Below are 17,326 nucleotides of genomic sequence, written 5' to 3'. Positions count from 1 at the left end.
TTGATCGTAAAAAAAGTGCATTTGTATGTTCTCTATATCCGACTAAGTGAGTTATTCCTGTTGCTTTTTTGTAATTTAAACAATAAATCTGTGCTACTTTTATAAGAATTTCTCCAGACCTCTACACAGAATCTTAAATGGGGTCAGATAAGAGGACAGTAGATTGTATACGGGACTTTCTTATTTAGGAGAAATTTAGATTTGTTCATCAAGACTTTAACTTTTACAACTTTGGTTTTAATTTTATCAGTGTGGAGTTTCCAACAAAGTTTGTGATCAAGAGTTACACCAAGAAATGTGTGTTCAAGTTCTCTTTCTGTGGTTACATTATCAGTTTTAATTTGTGTTTGTGGATTTATGTCACTGTTTCCAAAGAACATTGTTTTTGTTTTCATGATATTTAGAGACACAAATAACACAATATATAGTTTGTTAAGATGGAGAGATATAATATTAGAGATGTGGATTTATAATGTTTAAAGAGCTGTGGGGAATGGAAAACAGTACAGATGGGGACTACAGGTCATCACCTTCATGTTTAATGAACATGTGAAGCTTCTGCAGTGGGTTCACCTCCTGCACTGCACCAGCAAAAACTATGAAAGGTTTTCAAATCCGTCACAGACAAAAGCTCAGTAAAAGTGTCACTTAGTAAAGGTTTCAGACTCTCACCACTGAGCGAGAACAGAGGAGGGCCAAGGACTGACCCCTGGGGACCTACAGGAAACTGCAACAAATCCCTGAGTCTGACACAGGACTGGAACCACAACCAACATTTGATCTATCAGGCACCTTTCCACACACCACATCCATTTAAAATACACTATTACTGTTTGTCAGAACACACAGATCTAAAGGGCTGTGAGAGCAGCAGAGCACAGACTGGAGTTTAGATCTGGAGCAGTGAGAAGATGCAGCAGCTTCTACCACAGGAGGCTTTTGTGGAGCAGTCTCAGAAAGTGTCTCCCTCTAGAGGACGTGTGGAGTACTGCTGTTTTCTCTCACAGGTTTTTGTTCAGAGACTGTGGGTTTGCTGTCACTGTGGGCCTCACAGCACAGTAGTACACAGCAGAGTCTCCCACTGCAGCAGACGACACCAGCACATAGAGATGCTTTCGGTCTTCACTCACTTGGGCTGAAAGTCTCCAGATTTTAAGTTTAAGTTGTATTCCTGTTCCCAAGTGGAGAAAGATGAATTCTGGCGGTTTTCCTGGATATTGTCGATACCAGAAGAAAGAATCACCAACAGTAGCTTTTCTCTCATAAGAGTATCCCAGAGAGACAGAGGAGCCTTCTGAAGCGCAGACCTCAGGCTTTAGAGCAGTGAGCTCTTCACATCTGACTCCTACATGAAAACAAATGAATGTAGAAGTTAGGAACATATTTCCTGCTGCTTCTTGCTCTGTGCTTCAGTAAGTGTTGAGTGGATGTAATAAAGTGTGAACATAGGTTTCAATAAGACTTACCACTCAACAAAAGCAGGAGCAGTGCTGCCATTAAAGGAAACATGTGTCCAAAACACAGCTGAGTGATCCTCATGTGAACTTTCTGAAGTCTGCTTAGTTTCTCACACTGACAGTTGGCTTTGCTGCGTCTGTGTTTAGTCTGAAGCTTCACAGAGAGTGTCTCCCTCTAGTGGAGCTACTGCAGTATTGTGTTGTCTTTGCTCCAGAGGTTTTTGTTCAGAGTTTTGGTGTTTCCTGTCACTGTGGGCTTCAGAGCACAGTAGTACACAGCAGAGTCTGTCACATCCACATCCTGGATCTTCAGAGAGAAAGAGTTTCCCTCAGCTTCAACTTCAAAATGCTTTTCATTGAACTCTTCAGATTTAAATGTGTCAAGCCAGTGTGACGATAACCTATATTTTTGCATCATGTATTTTGGAGCTCCTCGTCCTTCTTGTTTGTACAGTACAGAGTTGGAGCATGGGCAGATGTTTTAAAATTGCATTGTATTATAACTGTTTCCTCCCTGAGTGTCAGAGGTGTCTCCTGTTGGCTGGGTCACTGTGTCTTCTCCTTTACACTCTGGGGAAGAACACAGGAGCACAACCAGAGCTGAGAGCAGTGTACACAGGACACACTCCATCTTAAAAGCTCAAATCCTCTCAAGTGTCTGTGTCTGCTCCTCTCTTACAGTCTGGCTCCTCCCTCAGGTCTCTGTGGTGGTGACACTGATGCAGTTGGACGTCTCTAAATACATAAGATGAGACAGAATCTTTGATCAAACATGGAAGTGATTTGTATTTTATTACACCTACAATCAGATTATGACAAAATGACTCATTATAGCAAACTAAATGTGATGAGAACTTTTGTCTGAACCCAAACTGCATTGGCTGTAAAAGAGTTTAAATCAAAGTGTGCAGGAAGTTTCTCTGACACAAACTTTTCAAGGTCTAATTATCGACCATTGTCTCTGTTCTTCCAGTTCTAGAAAATACTTGAGAAACTGTTCATTAAAAGAGAAGAGATTTTTTTAAGCTAAATTGTCAGACAGACAATATGACTTAAGAGAAAACAGATCCACATGAGCGACTGAGATGGTTTTAACTGAGGAAATACAGACGGGGACAAAATTGTTGGTGCCCCTGTGGTTATAAAAAATAAATCAACAATGGTCACTGAAATAACTTGAAACTGACAAAAGCAATAATAAATAAAAATGTACTTAAAAATAACCGATGAAAATCAGACACTGTTTTTGAATTGTGGTTAAAAAACAAACTCATGAAACTGGCCTGGACAAAAATGATGGTTCCTCTAGAAAAGTTTGTAAATACTTGGACAATATGGACATGTTAAACTCAGGTGTGTCTCTAATCTGCATCACAGGTTCTTCAAACTCGTCCTCAGTCAGTCTGTCTGTTTAAAGGGACATGTGCTGTTTGGAAGAAAAGGATCATACGAATGGAACCAAAGAGCCCAGAACAACCTCCAAACAAATGAAATGTGAAGTCAAAGAGCAAAGTACATCAGTGTCAGATCACACCATCCATCAGTGTTTGAGCCAAAGTGGATTTCATGTGAGGACACCACTGCTGAGGGAAAATCATAAAAAAGTGAGACTGGAGTTTGTCATAGTGCAGATGGACAAACCACAAAGCTTCTGGGAGAATGTTCTTTGGACAGATGAGACAAAACAAGCTCTTTGGCAAGACACATCAGCTCTATGTTCACAGACGCAAAAATGAAGCAGACCAAGAAAAGAACACTGTCCCTACTGTGAAGCACGGAGGAGGTTTGGTTTTGTTCTGGGGCTGTTTTGCTGCATCTGGCTCAGGGCGTCTTGAATCTGTGTAAAATACAACAGAATCTAAAAACTATCAAGGTGTTTTGGAACAAAATGTGTTGCCTCGTGTCAGAAAGTTTGGTCTCAGTCGTAGGTCATGTGTCTTCAACAGGAAAATGACCCAAAACACACAGATAAAAACACACAAGAACGACTAAGAACAACTTAATAAAGGTTTCATGTAGAGGAGCCTCTCCAGTTCTACCAGCCCCACCTCGGAGTGGACGACGCCATTATCTACCTGCTCCACAGAGTCCACACCCACCTGGACAAGCTGTCCACCTCTGTGACAATCATGTTCTTTGACTCTGTGGCTCTGCTTGCTGAGAGTCTGAGAGTGATGCAGGTAGATGTTCCTCTGCTGTGCTGGATTGTGGATCAACATATATTATATAATCATTGAATCTAAAGAGTCTGAAGCTTCACAGAGAGTGTCTCCCTCTAGTGGAGCTACTGCAGTATTGTGTTGTCTTTGCTTCAGAGGTTTTTGTTCAGAGTTTTGGTGTTTCCTGTCACTGTGGGCTGCAGAGCACAGTAGTACACAGCAGAGTCTGTCACATCCACATCCTGGATCTTCAGAGACAGAAAGGTTCCATTCCTTTCAGCATCGAACTTGGGTTTGTCAAATTCTGGAGATTTTTGTATGTTTTGAAGAAATATTCTCATCATGTATTTAGGAGCTGCTTGTCCTTCTTGTTTGTACCAGTACAGACGTGGGGTTGTGTCAAAACTTTTAAAAGTACAGAGTATTGTTGCTGTGTGTCCCTGAGTGTCAGAGGTGTCTCCTGTTGGCTGGGTCACTGTGTCTTCTCCTTTACACTCTGGGGAGGAACACAGGAGCACAACCAGAGCTGAGAGCAGTGTACACAGGACACACTCCATCTTAAAAGCTCAAATCCTCTCAAGTGTCTGTGTCTGCTCCTCTCTTACAGTCTGGCTCCTCCCTCAGGTCTTGTCACATCAGTGTGTCAGTGGTTCGTGTGTTTTTTCTCAAACCTGAACCCAGTGCACACTGTGATGCTGATGGAGGAGAGTCTGTGGAGAAGGACGGGCTGAGAAATGGAGTCAAAGTCTGAACTCAGATGGAAGAAGATGAGGATGGAGCTGAGGCAGAATCAGCAGCACAGAGAAGGTCATTTGTGTTTTTTATTAGAGCGACTGTTTTTTCAAGTGTGTGAATGTGGTTTTGATGATGATTTGAATCTCCCAAATCACATCAACACGTCTGGAGAAGTGTGATGTACTTGGAGCACAGCTGCATGTAACAGTCCACTCCCATCACGCTCCAAAAGGACTTTTGGATCCACAAATGATCTGTGAGCAACACATTTTCAAACAGCTCTAAAAATAAAATGTTTAAAGAAAATGAGTTGTCTCTTCTCTGTAGTTTTAGTGCTTTTATTGTGGAGAGACGAGTGATGATGGTCAAGAAAATTAAATAATATCTAAATTATAACCAAGCAACAGCACTGGGCACAGTCCAGAAAAGAACTAAAAGGTCACACAGGTTCGTTCTTGATAAAACAGACACAAGGTTCCATTTTTTTAAAGTTGTACATTTATTTTACACAGAGTTTAGTTGAGAGGACATGTGCATAAATAGTTCTGTGTGTTTCATTGGTTCAGCTCAAAGTTGGTGAAAAAACAAGTTGTGGAGTAAGTTAACAGTGAGATTCACAGGTCAGGCCCATCTGAACGGAGCAAGATGGACAAGTCAGTCCAGTCAATCACAAAACGGCAAAGCGACGGCTCCAGCAGCCACAGCGCAGCTCCCAGAAGTCACATCTACAAATAAGAATGAAGTGACTGTTAATCCTACAACTAAACTGGCAACAAAGGTCCATAGCTCCAACATTCCACTTTCTCCTCACAGGAACGTGCATCGTGGGGCTTCAGCAGCGTCACCGCAACTATCCTGGACCAGCGCTCACGTCAACGGAGCACAACATGCGGCGCCAGGGAACAGGCCACGGCACCAAACCCAACAACCGAGTCAGGATCAAACTGAGTTAATAAAGTCGACTAAAGAGCGAGAAACAACCTGGAGAGCGGAGGACACGGAGCTGCACCGGGGACCAAGGAAGAGCAAAGGTCAGAGGGCGACAGACACAAAGACGAACTTTCTGAAGTCTGCTTAGTTTCTCACACTGACAGTTGGCTTTGCTGCGTCTGTGTTTAGTCTGAAGCTTCACAGAGAGTGTCTCCCTCTAGTGGAGCTACTGCAGTATTGTGTTGTCTTTGCTCCAGAGGTTTTTGTTCAGAGTTTTGGTGTTTCCTGTCACTGTGGGCTTCAGAGCACAGTAGTACACAGCAGAGTCTGTCACATCCACATCCTGGATCTTCAGAGAGAAAGAGTTTCCCTCAGCTTCAACTTTAAAATCGCTCTTCATTGAACTCTGAAGATTTAACTGTGTCAAGCCACTTTGATGATGTTTTAGTTTTCTTTAATCATGTATCTTGGAGCTCCTCGTCCTTCTTGTTTGTACCAGTACAGATATGGGGTTGTATCCGTTGTTGTAAAAGTACAGAGTATTGTTGCTGTGTGTCCCTGAGTGTCAGAGGTGTCTCCTGTTGGCTGGGTCACTGTGTCTTCTCCTTTACACTCTCTGGGAAGAACACAGGAGCACAACCAGAGCTGAGAGCAGTGTACACAGGACACACTCCATCTTAAAAAGTCTTCACAAGTGTTTGTTTCAGTTGGTGACACTCTTTGCTTCTTTTTTTGCTCCAGTCTCACAGTCCTTTTTGGAGGACATGCTCCTCCCACAGTTCACTGTAGAAGTCACAGAGTTTACAGATTCTTGTGAGAAATATTAGTTTCACACTTTTCAACTTTCAGTTTGGGAAAAACATAAACTGGATCTACACTGTGAGATAAAAAAGATAAAAACATTTGATTCCAGAATATGTATATTTGTGTAATAATGTTTATTAAGGACGTCACAATCACAGTGGGCGAGTCAGATGTTTGTTTGAAGTGTTTTAGCTCGAGTGTTAGTTTTGATCACCTGTCCTGTGCACCTGTCACCATAATCACTGTACCCACTTACCCTTCAATATATGAAAGCTGCAACTATGTTCTTTTTGGACTCACTATTTATCATCTGCACTTTTTATTTGCAACACTGGAAAGATTTCTGTTATTTTTTAAGATTCAATCAAATTTAAGCCATAAAAGTTTGAATAAATAAAAATGACTCATTACTGTGGATAAAAATGGTTATATTGTAAATTCCAACAGTTCCAGAATATTAATGTCATTTTCAAATGTAATAAAATATAAATCATAATGGGTTTTATGTTTTTATGTGTTTTGTAAAACAGGACATGATATTTGTCATAGTCGATGTTTTTTCTCCAAAAACGAGTGTTGTAAAAGTTACAAAAATATGCTCTTCCTGCTCTCTGAAACATTATATTTATATATTACATTTATTTATTAATGTGGGACAGTGTATTTAGACATTCTAAATAGATCTGTAGGTCAACATAGACACAATGAAAGAATTCTTGGTCTGAGTCAAATTACTGTGAAGGCTTAAGAAATGAACAGTTTGTAAGAGTTAACAGTGTCTTTCTTTACACTCAAGGACACTTTACAAAAGCTTCAAAGACATAAAAATACAACAGGTAACAGTTAAAATACAGTAGAGAAAATGAAGAGTGACATGAGAGAGAAAATGCTGGTGAACAGGAGGCTTTGAGTCTGACTCTGAACATGTGCACAGAGTCTCTGTTGTGGAGGTGAGAGGGAGTTCAGACACACTCATGTGAAAATGAAAGTTCAATTTACATCAAATGTTGCCCAGGGGTAGAAGGTCAGTGATGAAGAGGAGGAGGCCAAGAACAGAACCTTGGGGCAAACCAAAATGAATCAGGATTAAAAGGACACTTATTAGTGCAGACTTGTGATCTGAGAGGAGCATCTGTGAGGCTGAGTGTTACAAATGTGCCGGTTTTGAAGTTACTTTTCATTCTTTTTTGTTGTTTCGCTGCTGTAGCTCGCACATAAACATAAACATGAACATGAACATAAACATAAACAAATATAAACATGAACATAAATAAACATAAACAGTCTGTTTTCTTACATTGGTCTAGTGTAAAGTGACTATAGTGTCTGTACATGTGATTGAACACACATTGATATGTAAATGAGCTGTGAATAGAAGTGTGAATGATCAGCATTTACACATATCATTAATTATCATGGCGCACATGCATTTACGATGTCCTCTAAAGAATTATAGCGGTACTTTACTTAGGCTACATTATTTACAGGATAGAATGTGATGCAAAAATGCCATTAGTTCGACCATCTGTTTTTAAATATGACCTAAAAATTAACTAAAAATAACAGTAACAGTGAATTTCACCTAAATCAACCTAATTTAAATCTGGAGAAGTGTGATGTACTTGGAGCACAGCTGCATGTAACAGTCCACTCGCATCACGCTCCAAAAGGACTTTTGGATCCACAAATGATCTGTGAGCAACACATTTTCAAACAGCTCTAAAAATCAAATGCTTCAAGAAAATGAGTTGTCTCTTCTCTGAATGAGTAAAAGAGTTTGTGTGTGTGAGCTGTTTTAAACACAGAATAATGACACAGTTTGATCCTCTGATCCTCCGTTCACAGCTGTTCAGAGGTTTGACCTGCTGGAGTCTGGGACACAAGTCTGTGCATGTAAACGTACTGACTGTGACGCTTCATGAAGCTCATGTCAGAGGCCTCAGGTATCAGGAGAGACACTGACACAGACACAGCAGGTGTCTCCCTCTAGAGGACGTGTGGAGTACTGCTGTTTTCTCTCACAGGTTTTTGTTCAGAGACTGTGGGTTTGCTGTCACTGTGGGCCTCACAGCACAGTAATACACAGCAGAGTCTCCCACTGCAGCAGACGACACCAGCAGAGATATGACTTTACTTTTCACGTCAAACTTGAATCCTGTTATTTTCTCTGTTATTACAGTTCCAGTTCCAAAATGTGAAACCAAGAATTCTGGAGGTTTTCCTGGATATTGTCGATACCAGTAGAAATAATCACTGTACGTTGGTTCTTTGTAATAAGAGTATCCCAGAGAGACAGAGGAGCCTTCTGAAGCGCAGACCTCAGGCTTTAGAGCAGTGAGCTCTTCACATCTGACTCCTACATGAAAACAAATGAATGTAGAAGTTAGGAACATATTTCCTGCTGCTTCTTGCTCTGTGCTTCAGTAAGTGTTGAGTGGATGTAATAAAGTGTGAACATAGGTTTCAATAAGACTTACCACTCAACAAAAGCAGGAGCAGTGCTGCCATTAAAGGAAACATGTGTCCAAAACACAGCTGAGTGATCCTCATGTGAACTTTCTGAAGTCTGCTTAGTTTCTCACACTGACAGTTGGCTTTGCTGCGTCTGTGTTTAGTCTGAAGCTTCACAGAGAGTGTCTCCCTCTAGTGGAGCTACTGCAGTATTGTGTTGTCTTTGCTCCAGAGGTTTTTGTTCAGAGTTTTGGTGTTTCCTGTCACTGTGGGCTGCAGAGCACAGTAGTACACAGCAGAGTCTGTCACATCCACATCCTGGATCTTCAGAGACAAAGAGTTTCCATTCAGCTCAGCATCAAACTTGGGTTTGTTGAACTCTTGAGAATTATCTGAGAATCCAGACTTGAATCTTCTCATCATATATTTTGGAAAACCCCCATTTTCCTGCTTGTACCAGAACAGACGTGGGTCTGAGCTCACAGTTTTAAAAGTACAGAGTATTGTTGCTGTGTGTCCCTGAGTGTCAGAGGTGTCTCCTGTTGGCTGGGTCACTGTGTCTTCTCCTTTTCTTTCACTTTCTACTCTGGGAAGAACACAGGAGCACAACCAGAGCTGAGAGCAGTGTACACAGGACACACTCCATCTTAAAAGCTCAAATCCTCTCAAGTGTCTGTGTCTGCTCCTCTCTTACAGTCTGGCTCCTCCCTCAGGTCTCTGTGGTGGTGACACTGATGCAGTTGGACGTCTCTAAATACATGAGATCAGACACAATCTGTTTTTCTTTCAGTTTTCAGTAGTTTGTTGATCAGGGACATAAAACTCTGCCGTAGACAAAAAAGGTCATGTGTTTGTGGTTTCATTCATGACATGTTGACTTCTGATTGAAATCCAGAGTGCACTAGATTATTAGGCTTCGTTTACAGAGAGCCGGGTATTTTGAGAAACAAATATTTCCCTCCCTCCATTTTTCAAAATAATATCATGCTCACAGCATCTTTTTCGTTTACATCAACACACATTAATCTTTCATCGAGCGCTGTCAGAACTCCACCGAGCCTCTGGGCAGCACCTGGATTATTTCATTACAGTTGTAAGTTTTACTCAAAAATACCTTGAAAAACCTGCATTAGTGAGCGGCTCGCCTCTCCACAGATCTGTTAAAGAAGTGGCAAAATCACTGACCTCCGAGCTCTTGTTCATCTCTGCTCATGGATATGAAACATCAGCTGTGTGTGAATGAAACACATGAAAAGTGTTTCAGCAGAAGAAACAGATGAACTGAAGTGGGGAGTGGTGTCTGGTGCCTCCACCTGAGAAACGTTTTCCCTGGAAAAACAACACGTGCGCAGACGGACGCTTAGAAGAACATAACGAACCAAACAGGATTCACGCTTCTATCCGGATCCACCTCAGAACCAGCCGCATGAACCTGTAGTCCACAGCACATTTTCACTTTCCCCACACAGAACAAGCGCACAGATGACGACACTGAAACACTCAGACCCAGTCCTTTGTCCGCTGGTCTTACTCACCCCCGTCTGGAACCAGGACATGGAGGATGGAGCCTCCAGACCATCTGACCAACACTGGACCACCAGACCCGAAGTGGAGCTGCTCTGGTCCAATGACTGTCTGCACTTTACCCTGGACTGGTGCTTTTTAAATAACTTTTCACTATTAATAGCCCACTCTGTTTTATTTATTGACTTCTAGTATTTTACTGATTGACTTTTAACCTTTTCTGGGCATTTTTTATCATTGTTTTTAATAAACCTTTTTGTAATAAATTTTATTGTTAACGGGCCCAGATTTTGTCTTCCTTGGTGACAGTTAAATTTGTTCTCACAGTCATAAATCACCTCGTCCAGAACTTCCTGTCCCATTCAAAGTTCATTCCAAACATTTCACCAAAACCCTCACAACAGTAAAATGATTCATTTCCACCTGCAGTCCCCGAACAGAGAAGAAACAACAAACTAAATGTGATGAAAACTTTTGTCTGAACCCAAACTGCATTGGCTGTAAAAGAGTTTAAATCAAAGTGTGCAGGAAGTTTCTCTGTCACTCAGAGAAGATGCAGCAGCTTCTACCACAGGAGGCTTTTGTAGAACAGTCTCAGAAAGTGTCTCCCTCTAGAGGACGTGTGGAATACTGCTGTTTTCTCTCACAGGTCTTTGTTCAGAGACTGTGGGTTTGCTGTCACTGTGGGCCTCACAGCACAGTAGTACACAGCAGAGTCTCCCACTGCAGCAGACAACAACAGCACATGGAGACGACTTCGGTCTTTGCTTATTTGGACTGAAAGTCCTGAAATTTCACTTTTAATTTCTTTTCCTGTTCCCAAATGGGAATAGATGAATTCTGGAGGATTTCTTGGATATTGTCGATACCAATAAAAATCATCAATCCAAGTAGTTTTTCTCTCATCAGAGTATCCCAGAGAGACAGAGGAGCCTTCTGAAGCGCAGACCTCAGGCTTTAGAGCAGTGAGCACTTCACATCTGACTCCTACAAGAAAACAAATGAATGTAGAAGTTAGGAACATATTTCCTGCTGCTTCTTGCTCTGTGCTTCAGTAAGTGTTGAGTGGATGTAATAAAGTGTGAACATAGGTTTCAATAAGACTTACCACTCAACAAAAGCAGGAGCAGTGCTGCCATTAAAGGAAACATGTGTCCAAAACACAGCTGAGTGATCCTCATGTGAACTTTCTGAAGTCTGCTTAGTTTCTCACACTGACAGTTGGCTTTGCTGCGTCTGTGTTTAGTCTGAAGCTTCACAGAGAGTGTCTCCCTCTAGTGGAGCTACTGCAGTATTGTGTTGTCTTTGCTCCAGAGGTTTTTGTTCAGAGTTTTGGTGTTTCCTGTCACTGTGGGCTTCAGAGCACAGTAGTACACAGCAGAGTCTGTCACATCCACATCCTGGATTGTCAGGGTGAAAGAGTTCTCGTTCAGTTCAGCATCAAACTTGGGTTTTGTGAAGTCTGGAGAATTGGCTTCTCCTCCAATTGTGTCTCGCCATAAGATGTACTTTGGAAAATCACCATTTTTCTGTCTATACCAAAACAAATAGTAGTTTGTTAAGGCAGCTCTTTGAAAAGTACAGAGTATTGTTGCTGTGTGTCCCTGAGTGTCAGAGGTGTCTCCTGTTGGCTGGGTCACTGTGTCTTCTCCTTTACACTCTGGGGAAGAACACAGGAGCACAACCAGAGCTGAGAGCAGTGTACACAGGACACACTCCATCTTAAAAGCTCAAATCCTCTCAAGTGTCTGTGTCTGCTCCTCTCTTACAGTCTGGCTCCTCCCTCAGGTCTCTGTGGTGGTGACACTGATGCAGTTGGACGTCTCTAAATACATGAGATCAGACACAATCTGTTTTTCCTTCACTTTATGGACTGCTGTGTTCGTCTGCAGCTCGTCTCCTTTGAGCCCAGAGAGTTTGAACTAGAACAAGGCACAGACTTTTCTCTGCAGCCTCCTCTGTTACTGCTCTGCTCTGAGACAAGTCCACACATTTCACTGTAAGATGGAGACGTTTTATTTGACTGACAAAACTGGAACTGTTCATGTGAACATACATATTTATAATATTTCCAACAAGCACAGAGGGAAATGAGAAAGAAGAAGAACATGTGCAGAAAGCTCTCTCTGTCTGTGCAGATCTGAAATGGACTTTTAGTAAAACAAAGAGGCTAAAAAACAGGACAACAGAGAATCAGAACCAGGAGAAAGAACATAACTATTCCCTACATGGCTGAATGTTTCTGAAAACTACAGAGGATTTTTAAAACAACATGAAATCCCAGACTATTTCAAACCTACAAACACTTTAAGACAGAAAGAAGATGAACCAACACAGACGAGAGAACAACACAGGACCTCAGTCTGTTGTTCATCTGCACCTAAAAGCCTCGGGTCACTCCTTTGAGGACAGTGAGGTACAGATCTGATCCAGAGAAAAGAACTGGTTTGAGAGGAGAATTAAAGAGGCTGTTTTTGTTAAGAAAGAGAATCCATTCTTGAACAGAAAGAGGACAACATCTATGTCCTATTTACAAACTCCATCCTCAAACTGAAATCAAAACAAAACAAGAGAACAACAGGGGAGTGAGGTTCAGGTCCAGAGGTGTGAAAGCTTCATTTGACCCTGAATGATTCTGCTGATATGACCTACACTCAGTGACAGGTTTTCAATAGGCTGAGCTGCAAAACAGAAACTGTAAACAGTGGTGTGTTAGTTTCAGAGGAGTTTCAGTGTAGTTAGCTCCTCCTGCAGACAGATATAAGGAAGTGTTACCAGCGTCTGACCAGAACTGAAGAAGCAGCTTGGACGAGCTGAGAAACCTATTTGACAAACTGAATTCCCCCTTTTACTGAAGTGTGTTTAAAGTGTGGATCTGTGTCAGTCTGGCTCTTGGGGCTTGTTCACTTCTTATTTCAGGAGTCTCTGAAGATTGATGCTCCAGCAGTGACTGACCTCTGTGCTCCTGACCCACCTCCTGGACTTGTTCTTGTTTCTGTCTGAAAACATGTGGACCTGTGTTTCATTCTAAATCCACTCTGGTTTGTTTGTGACAAAAGTTCAGTTTATTGGAAAAATGAATCTTCACAGTGAATTCACATTCCTGCACAAACTACAGTTTGTACCGACATTAAAATCACTTTACAGATCTGGAACAGTGAGAAGATGCAGCAGCTTCTACCACAGGAGGCTTTTGTGGAGCAGTCTCAGAAAGTGTCTCCCTCTAGAGGACGTGTGGAGTACTGCTGTTTTCTCTCACAGGTTTTTGTTCAGAGTTTTGGTGTTTCCTGTCACTGTGGGCCTCACAGCACAGTAGTACACAGCAGAGTCTGTCACATCCACATCCTGGATCTTCAGGGTGAAAGAGTTCTCCTTCAGTTCAGCATCAAACTTGGGTTTGTTCAAATTCTGGAGATTTTTGTATGTTTTGAAGAAAATATTCTCAAGTGTGTCTCGCCGTAAAATGTAATTTGGAAAATCTCCATTTTTCTGTTTATACCAGAACAAATAGTAGTTTGTTAAGGCAGCTCTTTGAAAATTGCATCGTATTGTTGCTGTGTGTCCCTGAGTGTCAGAGGTGTCTCCTGTTGGCTGGGTCACTGTGTCTTCTCCTTTACACTCTGGGGAAGAACACAGGAGCACAACCAGAGCTGAGAGCAGTGTACACAGGACACACTCCATCTTAAAAAGCTCAAATCCTCTCAAGTGTCTGTGTCTGCTCCTCTCTTACAGTCTGGCTGACACTCAGGTCTTGTCAGTGTTCAGTGTTCGTTTTTGCTCCAACCTGAACCCAGTGCACACTGTGATGCTGATGGAGGAGAGTGCTGTCGGGCCACAGTTCAACTCAGATGGAAGAAGATGAGGATGGAGCTGAGGCAGAATTCAGCAGCACAGAGAAGGTCATTTGTGTTTTTTTATTAGAGCGACTGTTTTTCAAGTCTGTGATATGGTTTTTGATGATGAAATTGAAATCACATCAACACGTCTGGAGAAGTGTGATGTACTTGGAGCACAGCTGCATGTAACAGTCCACTCCCATCACGCTCCAAAAGGACTTTTGGATCCACAAATGATCTGTGAGCAACACATTTTCAAACAGCTCTAAAAATAAAATGTTTAAAGAAAATGACTTGTCTCTTCTCTGTAGTTTTAGTGCTCTTATTGTGGAGAGACGAGTGATGATGGTCAAGAAAATTAAATAATATCTAAATTATAACCAAGCAACAGCACTGGGCACAGTCCAGAAAAGAACTAAAAGGTCACACAGGTTCGTTCTTGATAAAACAGACACAAGGTTCCATTTTTTTAAAGTTGTACATTTATTTTACACAGAGTTTAGTTGAGAGGACATGTGCATAAATAGTTCTGTGTGTTTCATTGGTTCAGCTCAAAGTTGGTGAAAAAACAAGTTGTGGAGTAAGTTAACAGTGAGATTCACAGGTCAGGCCCATCTGAACGGAGCAAGATGGACAAGTCAGTCCAGTCAATCACAAAACGGCAAAGCGACGGCTCCAGCAGCCACAGCGCAGCTCCCAGAAGTCACATCTACAAATAAGAATGAAGTGACTGTTAATCCTACAACTAAACTGGCAACAAAGGTCCATAGCTCCAACATTCCACTTTTTCTCCTCACAGGAACGTGCATCGTGGGGCTTCAGCAGCGTCACCGCAACTATCCTGGACCAGCGCTCACGTCAACGGAGCACAACATGCGGCGCCAGGGAACAGGCCACGGCACCAAACCCAACAACCGAGTCAGGATCAAACTGAGTTAATAAAGTCGACTAAAGAGCGAGAAACAACCTGGAGAGCGGAGGACACGGAGCTGCACCGGGGACCAAGGAAGAGCAAAGGTCAGAGGGCGACAGAAACAAAGACGAACTTTCTGAAGTCTGCTTAGTTTCTCACACTGACAGTTGGCTTTGCTGCATCTGTGTTTAGTCTGAAGCTTCACAGAGAGTGTCTCCCTCTAGTGGAGCTCCTGCAGTATTGTGTTGTCTTTGCTCCAGAGGTTTTTGTTCAGAGTTTTGGTGTTTCCTGTCACTGTGGGCTGCAGAGCACAGTAGTACACAGCAGAGTCTGTCACATCCACATCCTGGATCTTCAGAGAGAAAGAGTTTCCCTCAGCTTCAACTTCAAAACGGTTTTCACTGAACTCTGAAGATTTAGCTGTATCAAGCCACTTTGATGATGTTTTAGTTTTCTTTAACATGTATCTTGGAGCTCCTCGTCCTTCTTCTTTGTACCAGTACAGATATGCAGTATTGTAAGCTGTTTTAAAAGTACAGAGTATTGTTGCTGTGTGTCCCTGAGTGTCAGAGGTGTCTCCTGTTGGCTGGGTCACTGTGTCTTCTCCTTTACACTCTGGGGAAGAACACAGGAGCACAACCAGAGCTGAGAGCAGTGTACACAGGACACACTCCATCTTAAAAGCTCAAATCCTCTCAAGTGTCTGTGTCTGCTCCTCTCTTACAGTCTGGCTCCTCCCTCAGGTCTCTGGGGCTTTGAGTTCTTCAGTTTGTTGTGAATTGTGAGGAGGTCTGGTCTGGAGCATCGGTCTGTGAAAGGCCTGAGTCTTTTACTGGGAGGAACTTTGAAGAAACACCACTCTTCCTAAAAGAAAAACAACTTATTCTGAATAATAATGTTAAAGATGTTTAAGACAAATATCAATCAATGAAACTTTATTCATGCACTTTTTGTACAATAAAAGTTATGACACAGTGCGCTACAGTGATTAAAAGCAATCCCACATTTCCCTCCACCCGCCAACCCAAGAACCTCCACAGGACCCAGAGTCGTCTACACCAGGTGCAGAACCGTCCACGTTCAACAAGAACCTCCACAGGACCCAGAGGAGAGATGAGGCCCAAGCACCATCACCTTCTCCCTCAGGTCTCTGTGGTGGTGACACTGATGCAGTTGGACGTCTCTAAATGCATAAGATCAGACAGAATATTTGATCAAACATGGAAGGGATTTGTATTTTATTACACCTACAATCAGGTTATGACAAAATGACTCATTATAACAAACTAAATGTGATGAGAACTTTTGTCTGAACCCAAACTGCATTGGCTGTAAAAGAGTTTAAATCAAAGTGTGCAGGAAGTTTCTCTGACACAAACTTTTCAAGGTCTAATTATCGACCAGTGTCTCTGTTCTTCCAGTTCTAGAAAATACTTGAGAAACTGTCATCACCTTCATGTTTAATGAACATGTGAAGCTGCTGCAGTGGGTTCACTTCCTGCACTGCACCAGCAAAAATCTATGAAAGGTTTCCAAATCTGTCACAGACAAAAGCTCAGTAAAAGTGTCACTTAGTAAAGGTTTCAGACTCTCACCACTGAGCGAGAACAGAGGAGGGCCAAGGACTGACCCCTGGGGACCTACAGGAAACTGCAACAAATCCCTGAGTCTGACACAGGACTGGAACCACAACCAACATTTGATCTATCAGGCACCTTTCCACACACCACATCCATTTAAAATACACTATTACTGTTTGTCAGAACACACAGATCTAAAGGGCTGTGAGAGCAGCAGAGCACAGACTGGAGTTTAGATCTGGAGCAGTGAGAAGATGCAGCAGCTTCTACCACAGGAGGCTTTTGTGGAGCAGTCTCAGAAAGTGTCTCCCTCTAGAGGACGTGTGGAGTACTGCTGTTTTCTCTCACAGGTTTTTGTTCAGAGACTGTGGGTTTGCTGTCACTGTGGGCCTCACAGCACAGTAGTACACAGCAGAGTCTCCCACTGCAGCAGACGACACCAGCACATGGAGATGCTTTTGGTCTTTACTTATTTGGACTGAAAGACCCAGAATTTCACTTTTAACTTTTTTTCCTGTTCCCAAATGAGAATAGATGAATTCTGGAGGTTTTCCTGGATATTGTCGATACCAGTAAAACTGATCACTACCAGTAGCTTTTCTCTCATAAGAGTATCCCAGAGAGACAGAGGAGCCTTCTGAAGCGCAGACCTCAGGCTTTAGAGCAGTGAGCTCTTCACATCTGACTCCTACATGAAAACAAATGAATGTAGAAGTTAGGAACATATTTCCTGCTGCTTCTTGCTCTGTGCTTCAGTAAGTGTTGAGTGGATGTAATAAAGTGTGAACATAGGTTTCAATAAGACTTACCACTCAACAAAAGCAGGAGCAGTGCTGCCATTAAAGGAAACATGTGTCCAAAACACAGCTGAGTGATCCTCATGTGAACTTTCTGAAGTCTGCTTAGTTTCTCACACTGACAGTTGGCTTTGCTGCAT

At 42.2% G+C, this 17,326-nt stretch overlaps 1 gene segment (V, D, J or C); it reads right to left on the bottom strand.

Moving 5' to 3' along the window:
- Positions 1 to 8,103: 8,103 nt before the first annotated feature.
- LOC110156365 (T cell receptor alpha variable 3-like) lies at positions 8,104 to 8,654 on the bottom strand. The segment is given in 2 exon segments: positions 8,104 to 8,441; positions 8,563 to 8,654. Coding segments are annotated over 2 exon segments (411 nt in total).
- Between the last annotated feature and the right edge of the window lie 8,672 nt (positions 8,655 to 17,326).

This window comes from Boleophthalmus pectinirostris, unplaced genomic scaffold (assembly GCF_026225935.1).
Source record: "Boleophthalmus pectinirostris isolate CB_2022bp ecotype Guang Dong unplaced genomic scaffold, ASM2622593v1 HiC_scaffold_16, whole genome shotgun sequence".
Taxonomy (NCBI): Eukaryota; Metazoa; Chordata; class Actinopteri; order Gobiiformes; family Gobiidae; genus Boleophthalmus; species Boleophthalmus pectinirostris.
Note: the sequence above shows the minus strand (reverse complement) of the source record. Positions and strands in the feature narration are given on the sequence as shown.